The 22,518-nt window shown below is 39.7% G+C and overlaps 1 protein-coding gene across 1 annotated transcript; it reads left to right on the top strand.

Annotated features, from left to right (window-relative positions):
• The first annotated feature begins 18,772 nt into the window (after positions 1–18,772).
• On the top strand, positions 18,773–21,515 carry LOC121992216 (cyclic nucleotide-gated ion channel 4-like). The gene is made up of 6 exons (XM_042546427.1): positions 18,773–19,539; positions 19,622–19,837; positions 19,917–20,230; positions 20,294–20,639; positions 20,732–20,818; positions 20,905–21,515. The coding sequence occupies exons 1-6, from the start codon at positions 19,078–19,080 to the stop codon at positions 21,418–21,420; spliced, it is 1,941 nt and encodes a 646-aa protein (XP_042402361.1). The 5' UTR covers positions 18,773–19,077; the 3' UTR covers positions 21,421–21,515.
• The last annotated feature ends 1,003 nt before the right edge of the window (positions 21,516–22,518 follow it).

Below are 22,518 nucleotides of genomic sequence, written 5' to 3'. Positions count from 1 at the left end.
ATCTAAACATAAGAAAAATACATCTTAATCAATTGCATCCGAAAACTGAACAGAGAACTAAAACAGAGTTTGAATCTAAACCAACTTAGAGCTGCAACATATAGAAATGGGTTGTGTTCAATGAAACAAAACAGAAACAATGAAATTCTACAACTAAATCTAAGATCTAGGTAAAGATAACACTAAAAAACATTCACAACTCTAGATCAAAGACCAAATTCCTTCTCTTCGCTGATCTGCGAAGGAGCCGCAGAGAACACCCTTCTGGCTCACAACAGCTTCCTCTGAAGTCTTCAGCCAGTAAATAAAGACCTCCAAGCCACAGAGAACGCCCTTCTGGCCGGTGATCCTGTCGCGTGAAGAACAGAGGATGGAAGTGACGCTCGGAACTAGAATCGACTGATCAATCCGATTTCAAAAGCTCTAAGTGGAAATGAAAGCAGAATGATTGTGGGAACTACTGGAGAACTCTAGTAAATCTCCGTAATCGCCGGAAAACCTCAAATCTAGAGAACTCCCTTGAATCTGAGGAGGAAACGGATCGAGAAAGAAAATGTCGTAGATCTAGAGAACGCCTTTGGATCGCGATCTGAACTTCATTCGCTGATTGCCGAGAGACCACGAATTCGCTGTTGAAGAAAGAATCGAAATCTGGATCTGGAGATGGTGAATGGGAGCTTCAGCCGTCGCGCGAAGAAGGCGAAGGAATAGTGCTGTGTCACGAGGAACCGAGCCCAACTTCACTGTAGCTTCTCGCGAGGCTTTTATATCCCTTTCAAAACTAATCGGACAGTCCAGATTAACTTAGGCTTGATCAACGGCTGGATGAACTCGAATCTGGATCAAAACTTCCAGATCTTCATCAATGGCTCAGATCTACTCCTCATTAGGTCGGATGACCTGGATTCTCAACGGATGGCTCAGATCTCTCCGATCTTCAACGGATGGTCCAAATCGATCAAAAGCTTGATCGATCGTTTAGCCCTAGATTTGAGCCCAAATATGGTCTGATCTGATCGGGTCCATGACCCTTTTGATGCCTACAAAATAATAATCAAATATTAGCATCAAATACCATGAAAATAGGCTAATTTGCAATTAGTTCTAAAATCATATGTAATTATGAAATATGATGTAAATGTGAGATTAAGCTATGAATAGACTAATAAAAATATGCATTATGATTCAAAATAATATAGCAAAATCATGGTGGTATAAGATAAACTGAAAATCTTTTTTGGACTTATTTGCAAAATCAATTATTTTTATTGCATTTGTTTATCCTAGCTTAACTTGGGTTGCTCACATCAAAAAGGAGGAAATTGTTGGAACCCCAAGGTGTTTTGATGTGATCAAACAAGTTAAGTTAGGTCCTGTTTTGTCTAACCCTTGTGTCTAAGTGTGCAGGAGCTTAGGAACACAGGAAGTCGAGCGGAAGATGCGGCTAACGAGAAGGACGGCACGGGGAGAGAGCCGACGGGCTCGGTGCGTCCGAGGGACGAGGTGACCGCGGAAGAGTACACCGGTGGACGAGAAGAACATACGCGACGTTCGAGGGAGTAGAAACCAGGAAGGAAGGCTGCTCGAGGAGAAGGCCAGAACTTGGGTTCGGGTGAGCCCTATTCCAAATGGCCGAGATCACCCAAGCTAGTGAAGCGGGAGTTGAAGACCCAGACCGAGACGAGCTGAACCGAAGCAGAGCTACCGGATGGAAAAAGTCAACCAAAGTTGACTTTTAGGTCCGGGGTGCCCGGAGCTGACCGGGGCGCCCAGAACATACCGGGGCGCCCGGACCGAAGATTTTGACCAGATCAAGTTTTGACTCGATCTAAACATTGGGGGATAAAATTTTATCCCCCCAAGGCGCCCGGACCCTTCAGGGCGCCCCGAACAGTGCTATAAATATAGTACTGATCTGCACAGTCTTATCAATCAACTTGTAATCCAGTGCTTTCAATTCTGTTCTTTCTTTTTCTGCTGTCAACATTGTAAGAGGCTACTCCGCCCAAAGGAGATCATCAGATAGTGTGTCATCCTTTCCTTGGATTAGCAATCCTCTGATTACAAACCAAGTAAACCCTCTGTGTCTGATTTCTTTAATTAGTCTCTTCTTTTTATTATTACAAGTGTTTGTTAATTAGTTGAAAATTCGAGAAAGGTGTGATTTATTTTTGTAGGGCAATTCACCCCTCCCCTCTTGCCGGCCTCGAAAGGGACCAACAAAAAGATGGGGGTTTCAAACTTGGATTGTATCCTCGACCTCCCAGGTAGCCTCCTCGTCGGAATGATACTGTCATCCGACTTTAACTAACCGGATAGTCTTGTTCTACAGCTAACTCTCTCTGTGGTCCAGAATTCATACCAAAACCTCCTTGTAGATAACGTTAAGCTGAATGAAAACTGATATATCAGACAGAACATGTGCTGGGTCGAGTACATATATCCTCAGCAAGACACATGGAATGCATCGTGAACGCCTGTCGGAGACGGTGGTAGCGCCAGACGATAAGCTACCTCTCCAAGATCTGAAAAGGCCCAATTTATCGTGGAGCTAGCTTACCTCGGAGGCCAAAACTCTTCACCCCTTTCGTGGGTGAGACTCTCAAAAATACATGGTTGCCATAGAGAACTACAGGGGTCTCCGTCTCTAATCAGCATAACTCTTCTGACGGTCCTACGCCTCTAACATCCTCCGTCTAATAGTGTGAACCAACCCTGCCACCTGCTGAGCTCTCTGTGGTCCTAGCAACTGGGCCTTCCCAACCTCCTCCCAGAGGGTGGGTGTCCGACAAGGCCTACCATACATCGCTTCAAAAGGTGTCATCTGGACAGCCAAATGATAGTCGTTGCTGTAGGCGAACTCTACTAATGGCAGGTGGTCCTCCCAACTACCTCTAAAATCCATAACGCAAGACCTCAGCAAGTCCTCTGACTGTCCATTTGTCTCTAGATGGAATGTTGTACTGAATCAGAGATGTGTGCCCAAGGCTTGCTGTAGGTTGTGCTAGAACTGGGACGTGAACCGTGGGTCTCTATCCGATATAATGCTCAAGGGAACACCATGCAATCTGATAATCTCTCGACAATACAACTCTGCCAATCGATCCAGAGAATCGGTCTTCCGAATTGCTAAGAAGTGAGCGGATTTGGTTAATTGGTCAGCGATTACCCAAATCGCGTCATGGCCTCGTAGTGTCTTAGGCATTCCCACCACAAAGTCCATAGTGATGTGCTCTCATTCCCACTCCCACATTAGCTTTCCTCTAAAGTAATCTGGCAGGTCTATGGTGCTCAGCCTTCACCTGCTGATAGATTAGACATCGAGCTACAAATTCCACGATGTATTTCTTCATGCCGTTCCACCAATAGGAACACCTCACATCTCGATACATGCGGGTTCCACCTGGGTGGATAGCAAATCGGGTGTGATGAGCCTCCTGAAGTAACTCCTCCAAAACAGAATGAGATTAAGGTACGCATGATCTACCTCGGAAATAAATAATACCCTCATCATCTCGGGTGAACTCGGTCTGTTGCCTGGAAGCTAGCTAGATGCCAATGGACTATAAGCGTTGATCACCGGCCCGGGGCCTCTGGATCCTCGTCCTGATCGACGATTGAGCAACCATGGTAACCAGAATACCCTGCTCTATCTTTCCCTGCTCCTCAATGCCCAACTCGGAGAAACCATGAATCAAGTTCGTGACCACAACTCAATGGCAAGCTAAAGTCCCTTTGGAATTCCGGCTAAGTGCATCGGCAACCACGTTAGCTTTCCTTGGGTGATAGCTAATGGTACAATCATAATTTTTCAAGAACTCCATCCATCTCCTCTGTTGGAGATTGAGTTTCTTCTGGGTGAAAAGATATTTGAGACTCTTTTGATCCTTCAGAATCCCAAATGTAATAATACCCTATAGATGTCGCCAAATCTTAAAAGCAAAGATAATGACGGCCAGCTCCAAATCATATACTGGGTAATTCTTCTCATGTTTCTTCAACTGATGAGAAGCATAGGAGACTACCCTGTCGTGCTGCATCAAAACAACGCCCAAACCCTGTAGAGAAGCGTCGGTGTAAAGCACCAATCGTCCTCTCCGGAAGGCAAAACCATAATTGGTGTTGACACTAATCTCCTCTTCAGCTCCTAGAAGCTAGTCTCACAGGTTTCTGACCACGTGAACTTCACACCTTTCCTGGTCAGGCGTGTCAGCGGCATAGCAATGCGAGAGAATCCATCAATGAACCGTATATAAAATCCAACCAAATCCAAGAAACTGCGAATCTCCTGGACTAATTTCGATTGCTCCCAGCTGGTGACAATCTCGATCTTCTGAGGGTCTACCGAAATACCTCGGCTAGAAACCACATGTCCCAGAAAACCTACTGAGGATAACCAAAAAGCACACTTGCTGAACTTTGCATATAGACGATATCGTTGGAGAGTCTCCAAGACTATGCGAAGATGCTGGGCATGTTCCTCCTCGGAACGCAAGTAGATCAAAATATCGTCGATGAAAACGATAACGAACTGATCTAGATACTCCAGGAAGACGCGGTTCATCAAATCCATAAATAATGCTGGAGCATTGGTATGCCCAAATGGCATTACCAAAAACTCATATTGTCCGTATCAAGGCATACTCAACCATAAGATTACTAGCAACGAATCTATAATCCAATCACCAACTACATATCACCAAATTCATAAATATCACACATGACACTCACTATGTCACCATCAACGACAAACCCAAATAATAGATCACCAAAGCAAATATTCACTAATAGATCATTAAACAATTATCCACTAATAGATCATAGACAACCACATAACTCGACATTTAATCCAATAAATCATTAGAAATCAACATATCACAATATCTAATCTCACAATATCCCTCAACCTCAAACCATCCTCAACAATAATTAAACCTGATAATTTTCCAGTAACCAATTCTCATCTTGGTGTACTATCAAGATATATAATTATATCACCATTCCACCTAAGATGTATGACTACTAAAATCCAAGAGATATTCCTTAACTTCCGGGTCGATAGTCAACAACTCTCCAAATAATAGAGATACGATCAATCCAAAAGATGAGTATAAAAACTCTACTAATCCTATCCAAAATGTCTAATGAGTATGTTAATCTCGTCCTTTAGATACTTAAATATCCACAATTAAAGAATCACAATCCAAATTTCAAAGGGTCACTCAACCTCTTGACTAAGAGTCTACCCATCAAAGAATATCATCACAAATTTCAAAATCATACCCGTAAATGTCTTCCGACAAATGTCCATAAAATATCAAACATCCTGATCTAACATATAGACTTCAAGACCTTTAGTAAATGATCGAGTGGTCAAGGTCTTGAGCTACTTATGGAGACAATGATAGTTGAGTCGTCTAACCCTTATCTTGCAACACATCATACTTCGATTGCTCCACCTGAGGTTCAGTAACCTCTGGTGACAAGCAAAGCCCACCAGGGTAGAGGAGTACTATCAACAAATAGCGAATCGACATAACTGTCAATCGACGCTCTGCTCCTCGTAAATCATCATATGCTATTTTCACTCAATGAAGGTGAAAGTTCCTAGGTGTTAATCAACTAACACTACCTTTGTATCACTGCGAGTCATAAATCCCTATTTAGCATCAAGGATATCCGCGATCGATCCATGAGTCAGGATCCCTCATGGATCAGAATTAGGCGAATCGGCTGATCATCACCTTATAATCCATCATGCTACTGAAAGAGGTAGTAAAGTACTCGCTCTCAAAACACCTCAACGTAATCACCAAATGATGCCTTGATCTAAAAAAACAACATCTGCTTCTTCCTTCACATGACGCCTTGTCACATAAAGATAAGCAACTAACTTCAACCTTTTTTTTATACGTAGTACAAATTATATATCCGAATGTACTCACCAATTCTTACGCCCATGTAATGGTTGTATCTCCTAAGTGTTAAGCAAGTAGCTTTACACCTTTCCACATCAGTGGGGGTATCCTATCCGAATGTACCTTCTAAGTCATCCTACCATGTACAGACGATCCAGGGTCAAAGTCCACATGGAATAGGATACGTTAATCCTCTATAGGTTGACTAAGCCGACAATGGTATACGGCTAATTCTGTCTTCTCTATATTGGTACAAGTCATGTACCTAAATGTGCCTCAAAATATCTAACCAAGGACAAGCAACCCAAAAATCAAAATATCTATAAAAATAGAGTAAGTCGGTCCCCTACTGATTGAACCAGCATAAATAGATCGGTCATCAACTAACTGATCCAATAAGAGTGCCTCAATCCTCGGGAAAAGTAACTAAGATAAATCAATCCACAACTACCCAAGTTAATAAGGGTGAATCAGTCCTCTACAGACAGAACTAAAGAGAATATAAATTAATCCTTTACATACTAAGTCAACATGAGTATTACTGGTAGTATGATATGACGAATCCTCCAGTAGGGTCGACCGTGATCAGTGGTTGACCCACCACATGTAATATATTCTACAACCAACTAGCCAGGTATTAAAAAAAGTACTAACTCATGTCATAACTAACTATCATAGATAACTATATATACACTAAAAGAAGTACATGATAACAATAAACAAACATACCTCCTATAGCTTGGAGATGCCCTGACGCTGCCTGGTCCCAAAATCTGAAAAGCCACATCAAGAAAACTAAAACACAAAATCCAAAATACAAGAAAATAGGCATCGTAAACCTGTGGCTCTGATATCAATAAATTGTCACGCCATAGAGGAAGTCCCTGCCAGAAGAAATTTCGGCAGCATCTCCCTTGTACCGGTGACAATCTGAAGCATATATATACATCAACAAAATACCTCAGCTCACACGGCTGGAATACACACAGCCACGTAGTTATATATATATATATATATATATATATATATATATATATATATATATATATATATATATATATATATATATATATATATATTAAACAGTCCACACTGCTGTACTACAAACACAACCACGCGGTTATATAAAAAATAGTCCACTCGGTTGTACTAAAAACACAATGAAAAAATAAACGGGAAGCCCATACAACCAAAATAACACAATGTGTGCCGGCATGACTTAAATACAAATACAACACCAAAACAATAAAATAAACACATGGCTAAACACCAATACAGAGCTAAATCCATAAAGAATATATAAAAAGAAATCAAAAGCGAAGTAAAACTGCCTTCTGATGTGAAGAGGGACCAACAGACAGGTTACCTCCAAGCAACTGCTTAATCATCTACCTGTAATAGGAATAATGCAACGGGATGAGTTCAACAACTCAGCAGGTATCAATCTAACATGCATAGTAAGAAATAGCTACCAGTAATAATCATGGAGTATAGTCTCCTAAATAATAACAGGTAATGCAATACTGAAACAAGGGAAGAAGAACTATACTCACCAGGGTCTCCTATCCTGACATGAGGGTGGGAATCACACCAATAGATACAGGGTCATCAAACCAAATACATCATGTATCTTGTATGCATGTCAAGCATATGCACCCACCAAAATGCAGCAAACACAAATAATAAATGCAATCCAATGCATATGATGCAAAAATGACATGTGTCACCCCTGACGCCAGTCAACCATCTCACACGCGATGGTGAGACCGAGTAGGTAGGGCTATGACAACTGTGCACTCTGCCATCACTACTCCTGAGTGACCGAGTGGGCAGGATGTTGTCGAGTACACCTATCCTCCTACCCCAAATCATAAGTGGGGGAGCTTAATGCTCTCATCTCCCTGAGACAGTCCAGAAGAGGGATCCCTATCGTACTATCACGTTATGTCACGCTACCCATGAGTGGACCAGCGGAGCACTGGCAGAGCAAACTGCCACACACCCTACCTAATATACCACTAACCCATGAGTGGTTGTGTGTGCAGATCATGTAACTGGCGATGTGCTCAATAATAATGGAGCTGACAATCGCTCAGCATGCAATCATGCAAGATGGTGCATGACACTAAGCATGTAAATCCTGATAGTATACATCTCCATAAAATATATACCAAAAGGAAACAAATCCATACAATGATCTAAGTATCATAAATCTAGGTACACAAATCAGGTAAGTCAATTAACTAGTTTGGTACACAGTAGGGCAATGTATGTCACTACTTCTTTGAACAAAAGTACACATGACAACAATCAAGAGGATATACACATGAATGCATAACAGGCAACAAATAAGGCATGCTACAGGTAACATGTAGTGACATACCAAACAGATTTAAGCATAACTATTACTACTAGTTATAACCTACTAAGCATATTAGGAAGACAATATCAAAAGATAAGTCAAAGGTACCCGCCTTAAAATGAAAACGTATCAAACAATCTCCACGTCAAGCGGCTCGTCTCCAAACCAAAATCCCGCGATCACATCATGCATGATATAACTAATCAAGTATGAACTAGTTAGCTAAATTCATCATGAACCAAATAGCTAATTGAAACCTAATCTGATTAGGAATCTATACATTCATTTCATTTCAAATATTAACTCCAAATCTGATAGTTAACTAATCTCATTAAACCTGTGAGATTTAGCTCAATACATAACTTTCACTAGATTGGTTGAATCCTTCTAATATCCTGATAATGATCATGCTATCATCCAAATTAACTTAACTAGATAATTAAACTCATAATGAATCTCTAATCCATAACCAAATAGATTAAGCATCATAAACCTCAATTTACATTAACCATAATCAAAAATAGTAACCTAAATTCCAAATTCCTCCTGCCCTTACCTTGCTTGTTCCTACCGGAGCTCACTGTTCCTTTGCCAACTCCAAATCAACACCTTGGACCACAATCAATTAATGATTCCATTTAACACCATCATCCACAGTCAACCAAGCCATCACTAAAACACAAACTAATCCTCAAACATACTTACCAAAATCTGATTGCTCACATGAACAAAGGAAGGAGTTAGGGCATCGGTGTTGGCTGTTCACGGCACAGGGTAGCGTTAATTGCTGGGGTGAGATCGGGTAGGGGACAGATTGCTCACCTTCGTGTGTCGATCCCCCTTTCCTGCACCGATGGCACCTAGTGATCAGTTGGTGATGAGATCAACTTGAGAGAAGAGGAAAGAAGAAACTTGGTCGGCAGTGGCGTCGGGGTGCATCCGTGCGGAGATGACTGAGGAAGGAAGGAAGGAAGGAAGGAAGGGGAAACCGGCGGCTGGATCAAGAGGAGCTCGACGCTGATGAGATCAGAGGAGGAAGATTCGCTGAGAAGAAGAGAAGAGAGGAGAAGTTGTCGGCGGTGATGCGAGGACAATAAGAAGAGAGATGGGTGAGGATCGAGAGAGGAAGTCAGCGCAAGGGGAAGAGAAATCGGGTGAGGAAGAAGAAAGGATTAGGGCTCAGTAAATAAAACTTAGAATAATTAATCTAAACCTTAGGTTAATTAAAATAATCAACTCGCTATTAAATGGGTATTCCAAACAGACTTTTCCCAAGCCTATAAATGCATCCCCTCAAAATATGTCATATGAGCTCCGAAAAATTCCCAGAAAATTTCTAAAAAATCCTAAAAATTCCAATAAGATTATTTCTCATATAATCTTATTATTTAATTATTATTTTGTTCGGTATTATACAAAATATTATTGTCACACAAATGGCTACGCAACGAGTGCGAGATAAATGCAAGATAAAATTTTATCCCGCCCCAAGCGTCCGAACCCTTGCAGATGTGATCCACAATGCCAAAGAGATCGAGGAGGCTCAGATGGCACCAAACTGGTCCAAGCGCCCGGACTCCGGGTGCCCGGAATGGCTCCATACGCCCGGACCAGAGTTAACTCAAAGTTGACTTTCTGTCCGGGAATTTCGCTTTAGCTCCGCTCACTTGGGTGATTTCGGCCATCCGGAATAGGGCTCACTCGAATTCATTTTTTGACCTTCTCGAGCAGTCTTCGCTCCGGTTTCTCGTCCCTCAGAAATGTTGTGCCCTTGCTTCTTGTCTACCAGCATAATCTTCCACAGTACCTCGTCTCTCGGACGTACCGAACCCGTCGACTTCGTCCTGTGTCGTCCTTCTCGCTAGTTGTGTCTTTCACTTGGCTTCCTGTGCTCCTAAATTCCTGCACACTTAGACACAAGGCATCAAAAGATAACAGGATCTAACTTGATTTGGTTGATCACATCAAAACTACCATAGGTACTTACAATCTCCCTCTTTTTTATGTGAGCAACTCAAGTTAAGTTAGGGAGTATCAAAACAAATAACATTAAAATAATAGGTATATAATTTGCAATTTAAAATGTACCCTCCCCATTTGATCATATTAAAAATAGGAGAAATGTCAGAAATAAGTTTGAAATAAATCTGAAATAATCTCTCAAAACCTTACTAATATTCAGAAAATTTTAATTTTTGCAATTTAGGAAATATTTTTGGAGAAATAATTTAAAATTAATTTTAAGGGTTGAAAAAATTCTAAAAATTTATATAACAGTTAAACAGATATATCCAAAGTAGTAATAAAATTTTCATAAAAATTTAAAAATGATTTGAGCAGTAATAAATTATTTTCTACAAAAAGATGTATTTTCATAAAAAAAAATGTTTAAAATAGTTTCTAAGCTCGAAAAATCTTAAAATTTTTTTAAAATGTAATAGAGAAGTATTTTTTGTAAAAAATGAATTTTTAAAATTTGAACTTTCGAGAATTTTGAATATTAAAAATTGCTATTTTTATAAAAAAAATCATAGAAAACTCAATAACGGTAAAAAAATCTAAAAATATTTTCTTAAATAGAGAATATGATAAATTTTCACAAAAAAATAAAGTTTATAAAAATAACTTACGAAATATTTTTAAATTAAAAAATATATAAAGAATTCATAAAAAAATAATTCAAGGGTCAAAATATTTTTAAAAATTTTCTATAGAGATGTAATGAACTCTTCTTTATTAGAAAAATTAAGATTATATTAATTTCAATCAGAAATTATACAACACAATTTACTTAGACAATTCTAAGCAAAAATAATATTAAATCAAATTAAAAATAAGGCATACATAAAAAATTTAATTTAAGCATGATTTTAGAACCCAATATAGGTTCCTACCTACTGGATTTTAGAAATTTTTTTAGAATATATTTTAGTGATAATTTTCTAATTTGACCTTTATTATATCTAAAATGTCAATTAAGTCCTTGATCATTTCTAAAAGTTGTAAAATTCAAACATGCAGAATTCTTCAAATGTTCTATTTGTTCTTTCAATTTTTAATTTGTTAAAATCTTCTAATAAACAATATGTTGCTAAAGTTATTCTTAATTCTTCATTTTCCTTTTAAAATTTTTCATATTCAATTTTGAATGACAAGAATTTTTCAAAAGTATTTTTATAAACTTATATAATTTATCAGGAGGTAGAGATCGTACCTGACTTACCTTGTCGATCCTATTGTCTTATTCTCCCCTTGTATTGCTACTTCCTTCTGAAGTGGCTCCCCCTTCGTCTATGCTCTCGATGCTTAGTTCGGGTGAGCTAGCTTCGTTGTCTTCTTGGTGACTTGCCATCAATGCAAGTCCGGCATAGGCTATGACTTCAGAATCTAATGACGACGTTTTGTCTCATGTCACCTTTAGATTTTTGTACTTCTTCTGAGTTGGTATTTTATCCTTGTCCATATTCTTATCCTTATTCTTCAATTTTGGGAGTTATCTTTAATGTGTCTTTCTTCATTACAATGATAGCACCTCACTTTTCTTTTTCTTCTTTTAGCCTGCACTGATTAAATTTATTAGTTCTAACAAACTTTTTGAACTTTCTTACCATAAACAATGTTTTATCATCATCGAGAGATGTTTCGGAATCTGGTTCATCCATTTTTGCCTTCAAAGTAATGTTGTACTTCGACTCCTTCTTTAGATCTGCGCATCTAGACTCATGAATTTCAAAAGTAGAAAATAGTTCTTCTAAATTACTTACCTTTAAATCTCTAGAGATGTAATATGCATCTACTAGAGTTGACCATTCAAGAGTTCTAGGAAAAGCGTTAAGCGAATACCTTAGCGAATCTCGGTTGGTTACCTTTTCTCTGAAATTCGTGAGTTCGATGACTAGATCCTTTAGCTTGACGTGCAATTGAGGAACTGTTTCACCTTCCTTTAGTCACACATTCGTCAGTTGGTTATGAAGTAGAACTCTCCTTACGAAATTGGCTTCGGATGATCCTTCATGAAGCTCCAGGAATTTTTCCCAGAGCTCTTTTGCAGACTCGTAGACTCCCATTCGGTTTACCTCTTGTGGTGGCAGCACATTTAGCAGATGGAATTCTACTTTTTCATTTGCCACAAATTCAGCTTATTCCTTCTTCATCTAGTGTTCTTCTTTCTTCAACTCGCCGTTGTTTTCGGTAGGTACTGTAAAACTATTTTTTTTAAATTGAAAATATATCAAAATCAGTTTTAAAATATGCCTTCATTTTTTTTTTCTAGTTTGCGAAGTCTCCTTTGAACTTCGGTGGATGGATGTTTGTTTCAGCCATTGTCTGTACTTCAGTTGATGGTTAGTCCTTCTGAGGCAACCTTGATCTGATACCAATTGTAGGCCCCTTGTGGCCGGCAATAGAGCGATGAATTGCCCTACATAAATAAACAACAAATATCTTTCTCAAGCAATCGGGCTTTAAAATAATTACACACTTATAGAAATATTACAGAATAAAAGAGAAGTACAAGACAATCACTTTACTTGGTTGGCAATAAGAGGATTGTTACTTCAAGGCAAATAACTCACTATGAAGATCTCCTTCTCGAACAAAATATCAAAGGAAGAGAAGCCTTGTACATAGAAATAACGCTCAGAAATGAAAAATAAAACGAAACTTGAAGTACAGAGTGTGTTGTTTGAAAAGGAGAAGATCACAGCTCTATTTATAGCTCACTGGTCGAAAATGACCATTTGTGATGTGGCACGGTCCAGGCACCCGGACCTTCTCTAGACGCCCCCAACAATATGGCAAATCTTATCATCATGCAAATAGCTACGCAATGGGCACGGGATAAACTTTTATCCCGCTCCAGGCGCTTGGACCCTTGCAGATGTGATCCACAACACCGAAGAGGTCAAGGTGCCCCAGATGGCACCAAACTGGTCCAGGCTCCCAGAGTAGCTCTGGGCGCCTGGATTTCGAGCGCCCAAAATGGCTCTAGGCGCCTAGACCAAAGTCAACTAAAAGTTAACTTTCTGTCTGGGCTTCTGCTTTGGCTTCGCTTGCTTAAGTGATTTCGGCCATCCGAAATAGGGCTCACTCGAACCTATTTTTCAGCCTTCTCGAGTAGTCTTCCGCTTCGGCATCTCATCCCTCGAAAACATCACTCGCTTCATTCTCATCCGCCAGCATACTCTTCCGCAACACCTCGTCCCTCGAACACACCGAGCACGTCAACTCCTTCCCATGTCATCCATCTCGCTAGCTGCATCTTTCGCTGGACTTCCTATGCTCCTAAGTTCCTGCACACTTAGACACAAGGCATCAAAAGACAACAGAACCTAACTTGACTTGATTGATTACATCAAAATTACCAAGGGATACTTACAGGGATGTTCGATTCTTAATGAGTTGAAGTCCAAATGTACTATTTTGGCAGGAGATCAGGATGTTCGATTCCCGATGGGCTAAAGTATGAATGTGTGATTCCGATAGGAGGTCGGGATGTTCGATTCTCGAGTGGTAAAGTCCGAATATGTGATTCCGACAAGAAGACCTGGCGGGTTAGATTGGACATCAAGGAGGTAACTTGACATTTGGTAAGTGGAGGCAAGTCACTGAAGGAGAGTGACTCAGTGAGGATGCGTCCTGTTTGAGGGGATAGTAGGTCTTGATCCAATTTAGGTCCATTTGAGAAATTTAAATTGAAACCATGACTGGATCCGAGTCTGGAGGACAAGATCTAATTAATACTATTTATTATCCTAACTTTGTCTTGCAAGGTATACTTTATTTTGCTAGACTAAAACTTTTTGCAGGGCGAAAAGAGTACAAATTACCTCGGATGAACTGTACCTGAGACACCTTCCATGCGACGGAAGGCACCTTGAGCTGGGCGATGGAAGGTACCTTCAGTCAAATAACGCAAAAGACCTCGGCGATGAAAGGCACTACCTTGTCGAGATAAACTTTGGGGTTGAAGGCGCCTCTAGTGCTATGGAAGGCACCTTCAACGCTCAATAAAAGAGCATCTCGACCACAAACTCATATAGATCAAGTCTACAAGCTCTTGCGCACTCGTTCGACGCTCTGATTGCTCTAGCTTTATGCTGCTACTCTGTTACAACGTTGTTGCACCAGACTACTGATGAGGAGTCGTCCAACACCAAGCTCGATCTGACCATCTTCAAAAGTCTTGGGTAACGAACATTTGTTTTTGTACTTAACTATTGCTTAACGGAAAGTGTAGCTTATTACACTTATCCGAGTTTTTGGTGAACTCGATTCCCTCTTCCAGTGGTTCCGGAATAAGTTATTAGTGGATTACTCATCGATAAATTTGCGGGATCTCAGTCTTAGAATAGGAGTCGCCGAAAGCTCCGAACAAAGTAAAACCGCTTGTGTTCTTGTACTTTCTTGTTTCTGTGTTTAATTATGCTGTGTGTACTTTGTTTTTAAAAGAAGAAAAAGAAAATATTTCTAAAACCATGTGATTCATCCCTCTCTCACGTGCATCTCGATCCAACAAGGGACCTAAATATAAATTGTTGCTTGAAATATTTTTTTTTAATACTGAGGGAATATCCTGTTCTGTCGGTAAATATCAGAACGATTTGCTGACAGAATTACATATTTTGTCGGTAAATCCTATTAGGGAATACTGACGGAATAGATAATTTCGTCGGTAATTACCGATAGAATCACCAATTCCATCAGGATTCCATAATAAGATATACTGATAGAATCGATGATTCCGTCGGTGGTATTTGTTATAGAAGTTCATTTTCCGTCAGAAAATAATAACTATAGAAATTAATCCTATTGAAAATCACTAACGTAAAATAAAATTCTATCAGTAAACTTTTTTCTGATGAATTTTATTTCAATAAATTATTTTTCATCGTAATTCCATCACTAAATACTTATTTTGATGGAATTAGATGGAATTAGATGGAATATTCCATCCGTAATTTGGTTTTTTTAATGGATAGTTCAAATTTAGCTCGAACTTACTTTAATTCACATAATTCTATATTTTTAGATATTAATAATCATCCTAATTTAGTTTTAAAAGATAGAGGAGATTATAAATTTTTAGAATAAAATTATTTATAGTAAAAATAAGGAGAAAGACAATCATTTTTGTTAGCATAATCTATTTTGTCATATTACTAATATGAGCCAGGACATCTCCTATTATGAATGACCATCAAATTAAATGAGCTCCCTCTCATAAAGGGAGTTCCTTTCATTAATGTTGGGATTTGAGGAGTTGCTCATTTTTTTTTATTTAAAATAAAATTATTTTATAATATGAGGAGGGAGTTGGATTGGCTCAAAAAATTAACTGGTTTTTAAAAATCAGCATAGTGATGGCTCAAAATTTATTTTTAAAAATCAATATCATAATATAGTAATGGTTCAAAATTGGTTTTTTGTACGTTAGTGTTGGTTCAAAAATAAATACTATAGTTTGATTAATTCGATTCAACGGATGTTTTATGAGTTGATTTATTTGATTTTTATTAGAAAAATAATTTTAAATATATATATATATATATATATATATATATATATATATATATATATTCATTTTAACGTGGCATAGTACCAGAAAAAAAAACTACTAAGATAATTTTTATGATTGGAGATGCTCCGACTCCGACAGTGTTTTAGGGACGATTACGTAATCATTTTTTATCATCATAATTAAAGATGTTCAAATAAAGATGGAGCTCAGAAGGGGCCACGTGTAAGATTAACAGTTACAGTTTAAATCCAACCGGTATATAAGACAGCAGGTACATAGAATAATATTAGAGATATTCAAATCTTTAATGATTGATAAGACCATCCGCGATGTTAGCAAATTTTAGAGAACTCTTATGTTATCATATACTTATCATATAAAAATAAAAAATTTTGCACTTCTCTTTATTATTAAAAAAAAATCAATAATTTTTTTATTTGATCTCATATTTTACATTATATATATTTTTGATCTCTCCTTCTTATTTTACATTATATATAATTCTAAAATTTAAATCCATAAATTACCTCAAATAACATTAATAATTAAAAAATATATAAAGATTTGCATATATATTATAATTAATAAATTATTTTTCACTGATTACAACCGCAGTGTGCCCAAATATACTCAACCAAGTTGACTCGAAGTTGATGATATATACAATTGATTATCACTTAGCTCGTAATTTCTCCAGAGGTATTTTTGAAATTTTTTGGTGGAGCCTTGAAATATTTGTGATGGAGGATCTCCTTCATCATCCGACTAATTGACTACTTCATCTTCTTCATTTTCAATAATCATGTTATGCAAAATAATATATGTATACATGATATCCTTCAAATTATCCTTGTACTAAAATCGTCTTGGACCTCTTATCATTGTCCATCAAGATTGGAGCACCCTAAACACTCGCTCGACATCCTCTCTCGCGGCCTCTTGTTGTTCCTTATATATTTTTCTTTTGGGATCTTGGGGCACGGAAAGCTTTTGATGAAAGTAACCTATTCTGGATAGATCTCATCGGTCAAATAGTATCCTTTTGTATATTATGTATTATTAACCGTAAAATTTGCTTCAGGTGCATTTCCTTATAAGACATTGTTGAATAAATGTGATTCGTTTAACACGTTGATATCATTAATTACATGACCCTACAATCCTGAAAAAGGCGTGTCATATCCACAAGTCTATAGATGTGATTGCTTCAAGCATAATTATTGGGGCGCCATGATATCCCCAAGTAAATTGGTATTTCCAAGCAATGGGACAATTTTTCTATTGTCAATGTATATAATCAGGACTACCAAATATGTCAAGAAAGTCGTGTCTCTACTTATGCATTTCAAGCAAATGTTGAATATTAATAGCATCATGTCTTCTCAAATATTGGGCTCCGAACACTTCAATTACACTTTGACAGAAGTTGAATAAGCATTGGATGAAAGTTATTTCAGCAATCTGTAGGTACTTATCATAATGATAAATAAGGACTCCATACGTCAATTGACGGATAGCTGTCATGTATTTCAGAAGTGGTGACAAACCTTTTTCCCGTAGCATTAATCTTCCATTGAACATATTCTTAATGATTTTTCAAGGCATCAACTATACAAAAAAAATAACCCTCTTTGTATTCAGAATCGACATCGGGATATGTCATCAAGATATGCCGACTCATAAGAGAAGTAATCATTGAAAAGACGAGCATGTTCAACTTCGCAATCCAGATTCAAATACCTCTATTCTATGTTTTACCAGAAGAACTTTGAACTCTTTGATATATCGTTTGTCATTACTCGTATAGTCAAAGCATTCTTTGTTCATCAATATCCTCCCTATCTTTCGTTAATTCATTTCTCCAGAATTCATGGAGCATAGATCGATCGGAATTTTTAGCAAAATATTTTAGTTATTAAAAGAAATAGAGAGCTAAACAAATGATACGAAAAATGAAATTGTTTAAGAATATATTTATAAAGATTTTTTTTAAATAAGAAATAAAAATTAATCCTTGTTCAATGGTTAAAAATCAATTTCAATAATATTATTTTATATTTTATATTTTTATTTCTTTAAAAAAAATTATAAAAGAAATAATTTTAATAGAACAAATGGACTTATCAGGGCAATATTCTTGAGGAGCAGCATCCACGTGGACAGCCAAGAATCAATCAATCTCTCAAACATTTGATCTTTCACTAATAAATTTAGTTTCCTTCCCATAATTTGAAATATAATTTCAAAACGAAGGACATTTGAAGTTATCTTTCAACTACAATAGTAAATTTAGTCACCACTCGTTTGAAGCAACAGCTGATGTTTAATTATGTCCAGTTAGTAACTGACAGTTGAAATCCATCCAAAATAATCATAAGTTAGGGTGTTTGGTTTATGGGTTTAGAAATGAGGGAATGGAATGATAATAAAAGATAGTGTTTGGATTGTGGGTTTGGGAATGACATTTTGGAAATGATTACTAGATTTATGGGAATCAACCAAACCCATATAACATGATAAATTTCATTTCCATTTCTATTCTCATTCCATCTTACTATCAAATTTATACCCATAGTGAATCTCATCAGTAGTGTGCATTTTAATCGGAGGATGGAGCTGATGAAATAAGAGAAAAAGACTTGAAACAGATGCATCATTATCCTGCGCTGTTCTTGGATTTTGCTTTTGGAAAACTGATGCCATTTTTGCAACACAGCCAAACGGAGGAAGCTGCTGCGAACCTGCCTCCCATATTTCATCCTCTTTTTTTCTGCTTTTCTATAATACGAATTCTCATCTATCAATGATAATATTCCATGACCGAGACAATTAATAAAATCCCATGAAATCATTTCGTATTCATTTATATTGATGAATAATCCAAATCGTTTTTGATTTTATTATAATAAAAGATTACGTTCGTATACGGAAAAATCCGAATCAATAATTTATCATCTCCATTATTTCCGTATGGCCACAGCTGCGTGCTGCTGAAGACGACCGAGCTCGACCGGAGTTGGCAGCCAAGTAAATCTCTGGCAGCTTGGCCCGACTGGTGCGGTCGCCCTCTGAAGCCGACCTCACTCGACGCTCCTTGTTGTATTTCTCCGTCGGGAATCTTACGGAGAGCTTGTCCGTAGATTTGGGCGTTCGTAGTTCAGTACAGATGCTTGTCACGACGCGATCCAACCGAGTCATCATCTTAACATGTCCACTTCAGGAATCAGGCCACCCATTCGGCATCTCCGGCGATCATTAAATTCTACTTCTGCGTAGCCATGTCCACTCCTGAGTCCCTCGTCCCTTCTCCCGACGCCCGAGTCTCGCCGGCCTGCGGCGATCACCGGCGACGCCGCCGCCTCCCCATGGCGTTCCTCCACCACCTTAATTCGATCCAGGAGTGGAACCGCGTGTTCCTCCTCGTGTGCGCCGCGGGGCTCGTCATCGACCCGCTCTTCTTCTACTCCCTCTCCATCAGCGCCGGCCGCCTCTGCCTCTTCGTCGACGGCTGGTTCGCAGTCTCCGTCACCGTGTTGCGCTGCATGGCCGACCTAGTCCACCTCGTCAACGTGTACCTGCAGCTCGCCGCGGGACCGAGCGACGCTCATTACACGCCGTCGCCGGCGTCCGCAGTTGATGGAGCGGAGGCGAGAGGTTCAGGGGCTCCGAGGGCTAGAGGATACTTGAGGTCCAAGACGGGATTTCTCCTCGACCTCTTCATCGTTCTTCCAATCCCTCAGGTCATCATCATCAAGTTCCCGTCGATTTCATCAGCAGTTGCACCCGATTCATGGCCACACGATCGATGTGTATCTTTTGCAGATTGTTCTGTGGATTGTAACTCCGGCTATGTTACGCCGAGGGATGACAACGAAAGTGATGACGGTGTTCTTCATCTCCTTCGTGTTCCAGTACTTTCCAAAGATCTACCACTCCGTCTGCTTCCTGCGTAGGCTGCAGAGCATGCTGGGCTACGTCTTCGGCACCATTTGGGGCGGAATCGCTCTCAATTTGATCGCTTACTTCGTGGCCTCACATGTAATTATTGATTTTAAAAAAAAAGTTGAATCTTTGGTTCATTGTTTCAGCAATTCTCATCTCAAGAGGAATCGCACAGGCAGCAGGCGCTTGCTGGTACTTGCTGGGGATTCAAAGAGCCGCCAAGTGCCTCACGAAGCAGTGCGTGGGAACGACCGGATGCAGAATTGAGGCGGCGGCGTGCATCGATCCGATCTATTTCGGCGACTCCGTAGCGAGTTTGAATGGGGAGAGGAGGAGTTGGGCCAAAAACCTAAACGCTCGGGCGACATGCCTAGACAGCAGCGACCAGTTCGATTATGGTTCTTACAGATGGATCGTCCCTCTCGTCACGAACTCTAGTCGCGTGGAGAAAGTCCTGTTCCCAATCTTTTGGGGCCTCATGACTCTGAGGTAGGCTTTAGCTAGGGTTTAGTACGATTTAATGGCTGATTAATTTGCGTACGTATTTATCAGCACATTTGGGACCATCGAGAGCACGACCGAGTGGTTGGAGATCGCCTTCAACATCGTCATCGTCACCAGCGCGCTACTTTTGGTGACGACGCTGATCGGGAACATCAAGGTTTTCCTCCACGCCACGACGTCCAAGAAGCAAGCTTTGCACTCGAAGATGCGGAGCCTGGACCGGTGGATGCGGCGGCGGAACATGCCGGTGGAGATCCGGCAGCGGGTGCGACAGTACGAGCGGCAGCGTTGGGCGGCGATGCGAGGGGTGGACGAGCTCGACATGACGCGGCAGTTGCCGGATGGTATGAGGAGGGACATCAAGTACCACCTCTGCCTCGACCTCGTTCGGCAGGTATTTGTAGAAATTTCTCTTTCAATGGCAACGGCAATGGCGATCGTTTTTGTAGATCGGAGTAAAATTTGGGGGAGATTGGATCGATGCAGGTGCCTTTGTTCCAACACATGGATGAACTGGTGCTGGAGAACATCTGCGACAGAGTGAAATCGCTCATCTTTCCGAAAGGCGAAATTGTGAGTCGATGTAGATCACTGATGCTCGATTCCAAGTGTTTTTTCGCCATCAAGTTTTAATTTTGATGGATTTTTTTTTTATCCAGATCACAAGAGAAGGCGATCCAGTACAGAGGATGCTGTTCGTGGTGCGCGGCCACATGCAGAGCAGCCAGCGGCTACGCGACCGCGTCCGAAGCCATTGCATGCTGGGCCCCGGCAACTTCAGCGGCGACGAGCTCCTCTCCTGGTGCCTCCGCCGCCCGTTCGTCGACCGCCTGCCGCCGTCCACGTCCACGCTGGTGGCCGTGGAGTCGACCGAGGCATTCGGTCTCGACGCGGAGGACCTCAAGTACGTGACGCAGCACTTCCGCCACACGTTCGTCAGCGAGCGGGTCCGGCGGAGCGTGCGGTACTACTCTCCCGGGTGGCGGACGTGGGCAGCGGTGGCGATCCAGCTGGCGTGGTGGCAGCGGAAGCAGCGGCGAACCCTGACGTCGCTGTCCTTCGTGCGGCCGCGACGGCCGACGTCGCGAAGCGCGTCGATGGAGGAGGAGAGACTGAGGCTGTACACAGCGCTGTTGACGTCGCCGAAGCCCAATCAAGACGATTTCGCTGCGTGAGTATCGAAGAGGTGGCGGCGACGATGATTCCAGGCTCATGCTCGTCCAATTTCGCCGTTATTTTATTCCCACAATAAAATTAAGATTTATGTATATCTCTCTAAAAATCTCTCGCGGTTCATAAATGTTAGGTTTCAATAAAGTCTCGTATTAAAAAAAATTTGATAAAAATAATTTAAAAGGATATAAGATATCTTAATTGGCATTAGACTTTTTAGGAAGAGTCAAAAGTAAAGTCATTGAAGATCTAAACCCAAAATGAATAATAATATACCATTATAAAAATATATAGACATCTTAAATATCTTTTGAGTATAACAAATAATATCAAAGTCATAATTCGAAGTCATCGGATGCTAAGTAATGTCACCGGATGCTAAAGTAATCAAAAGATTTAATAAAATCATGATATATGATATATAGACATTTTTAACACAATAATAAATGAATTACTGTACGAGATTTAAAAAGCTGCTACAACACGGCTCTCTTGGCCACTGTGGAGCCTCCGCATCCGTTTATTTATCTTTTTTTTTTTCTTTTTTCTTTTTTTTTATTTTTTTAAGTCAGTCCGTATCCATCGAATAAATTGAGAAACACTCGGACTCAGTTTTTAGGTCAATCGTCTGTTAAAAATAATGAATCAAACTGAAATTCTATCCTTGTCTAAGAAATTTACAAGATTTCTTTCGCCGTGCCATTTATTCATCATGTTGATTAGTAATTAAAGGAACAACTTTTTTGTATATCAAGGAATGAACTTAATAATTACAAATAAAAGGAGTGAAATCAGTAAATGGCTATAATTTTGAGGAATGAACATTGTTTGGATGACCTTTCGAAGAGCTGCAAATGAACATGTTATTTGGGATGTGCCCTTCCATTCATGTACATGCTTCCGTTACACACGTGCTCTAGGATGCGCTCTTTTATTCTCCACCTCTTTGGGGAAAAAATGGCAACGAATGAAGTATTCTTGTCATCTCCTTATTCACACGCTGCAGTGTTTTCAACAAACCACGTAACATGTGGGCCCTCGTGCAGGGTAAATGAGGGGATACGGTAGATACTGAGTGACGCTAAGGATAGACGCAGTCG

This window comes from Zingiber officinale, chromosome 6B (genome assembly GCF_018446385.1).
Source record: "Zingiber officinale cultivar Zhangliang chromosome 6B, Zo_v1.1, whole genome shotgun sequence".
NCBI classification, from domain to species: Eukaryota; Viridiplantae; Streptophyta; class Magnoliopsida; order Zingiberales; family Zingiberaceae; genus Zingiber; species Zingiber officinale.
This window is presented reverse-complemented; position numbering and strand designations above follow the sequence as displayed.

What these genes read in the sequence shown, in the direction of transcription:
- LOC121992216 (XM_042546427.1), top strand. Translation starts at nt 19,078, where the DNA reads ATGTCCACTCCTGAGTCCCTCGTCCCTTCTCCCGACGCCCGAGTCTCG. An exon ending in TGGGGCCTCATGACTCTGAG is followed by an intron (nt 20,231 to 20,293) that starts GTAGGCTTTAGC and finishes CGTATTTATCAG; the next exon opens with CACATTTGGGACCATCGAGA. An exon ending in GCCTCGACCTCGTTCGGCAG is followed by an intron (nt 20,640 to 20,731) that starts GTATTTGTAGAA and finishes GGATCGATGCAG; the next exon opens with GTGCCTTTGTTCCAACACAT.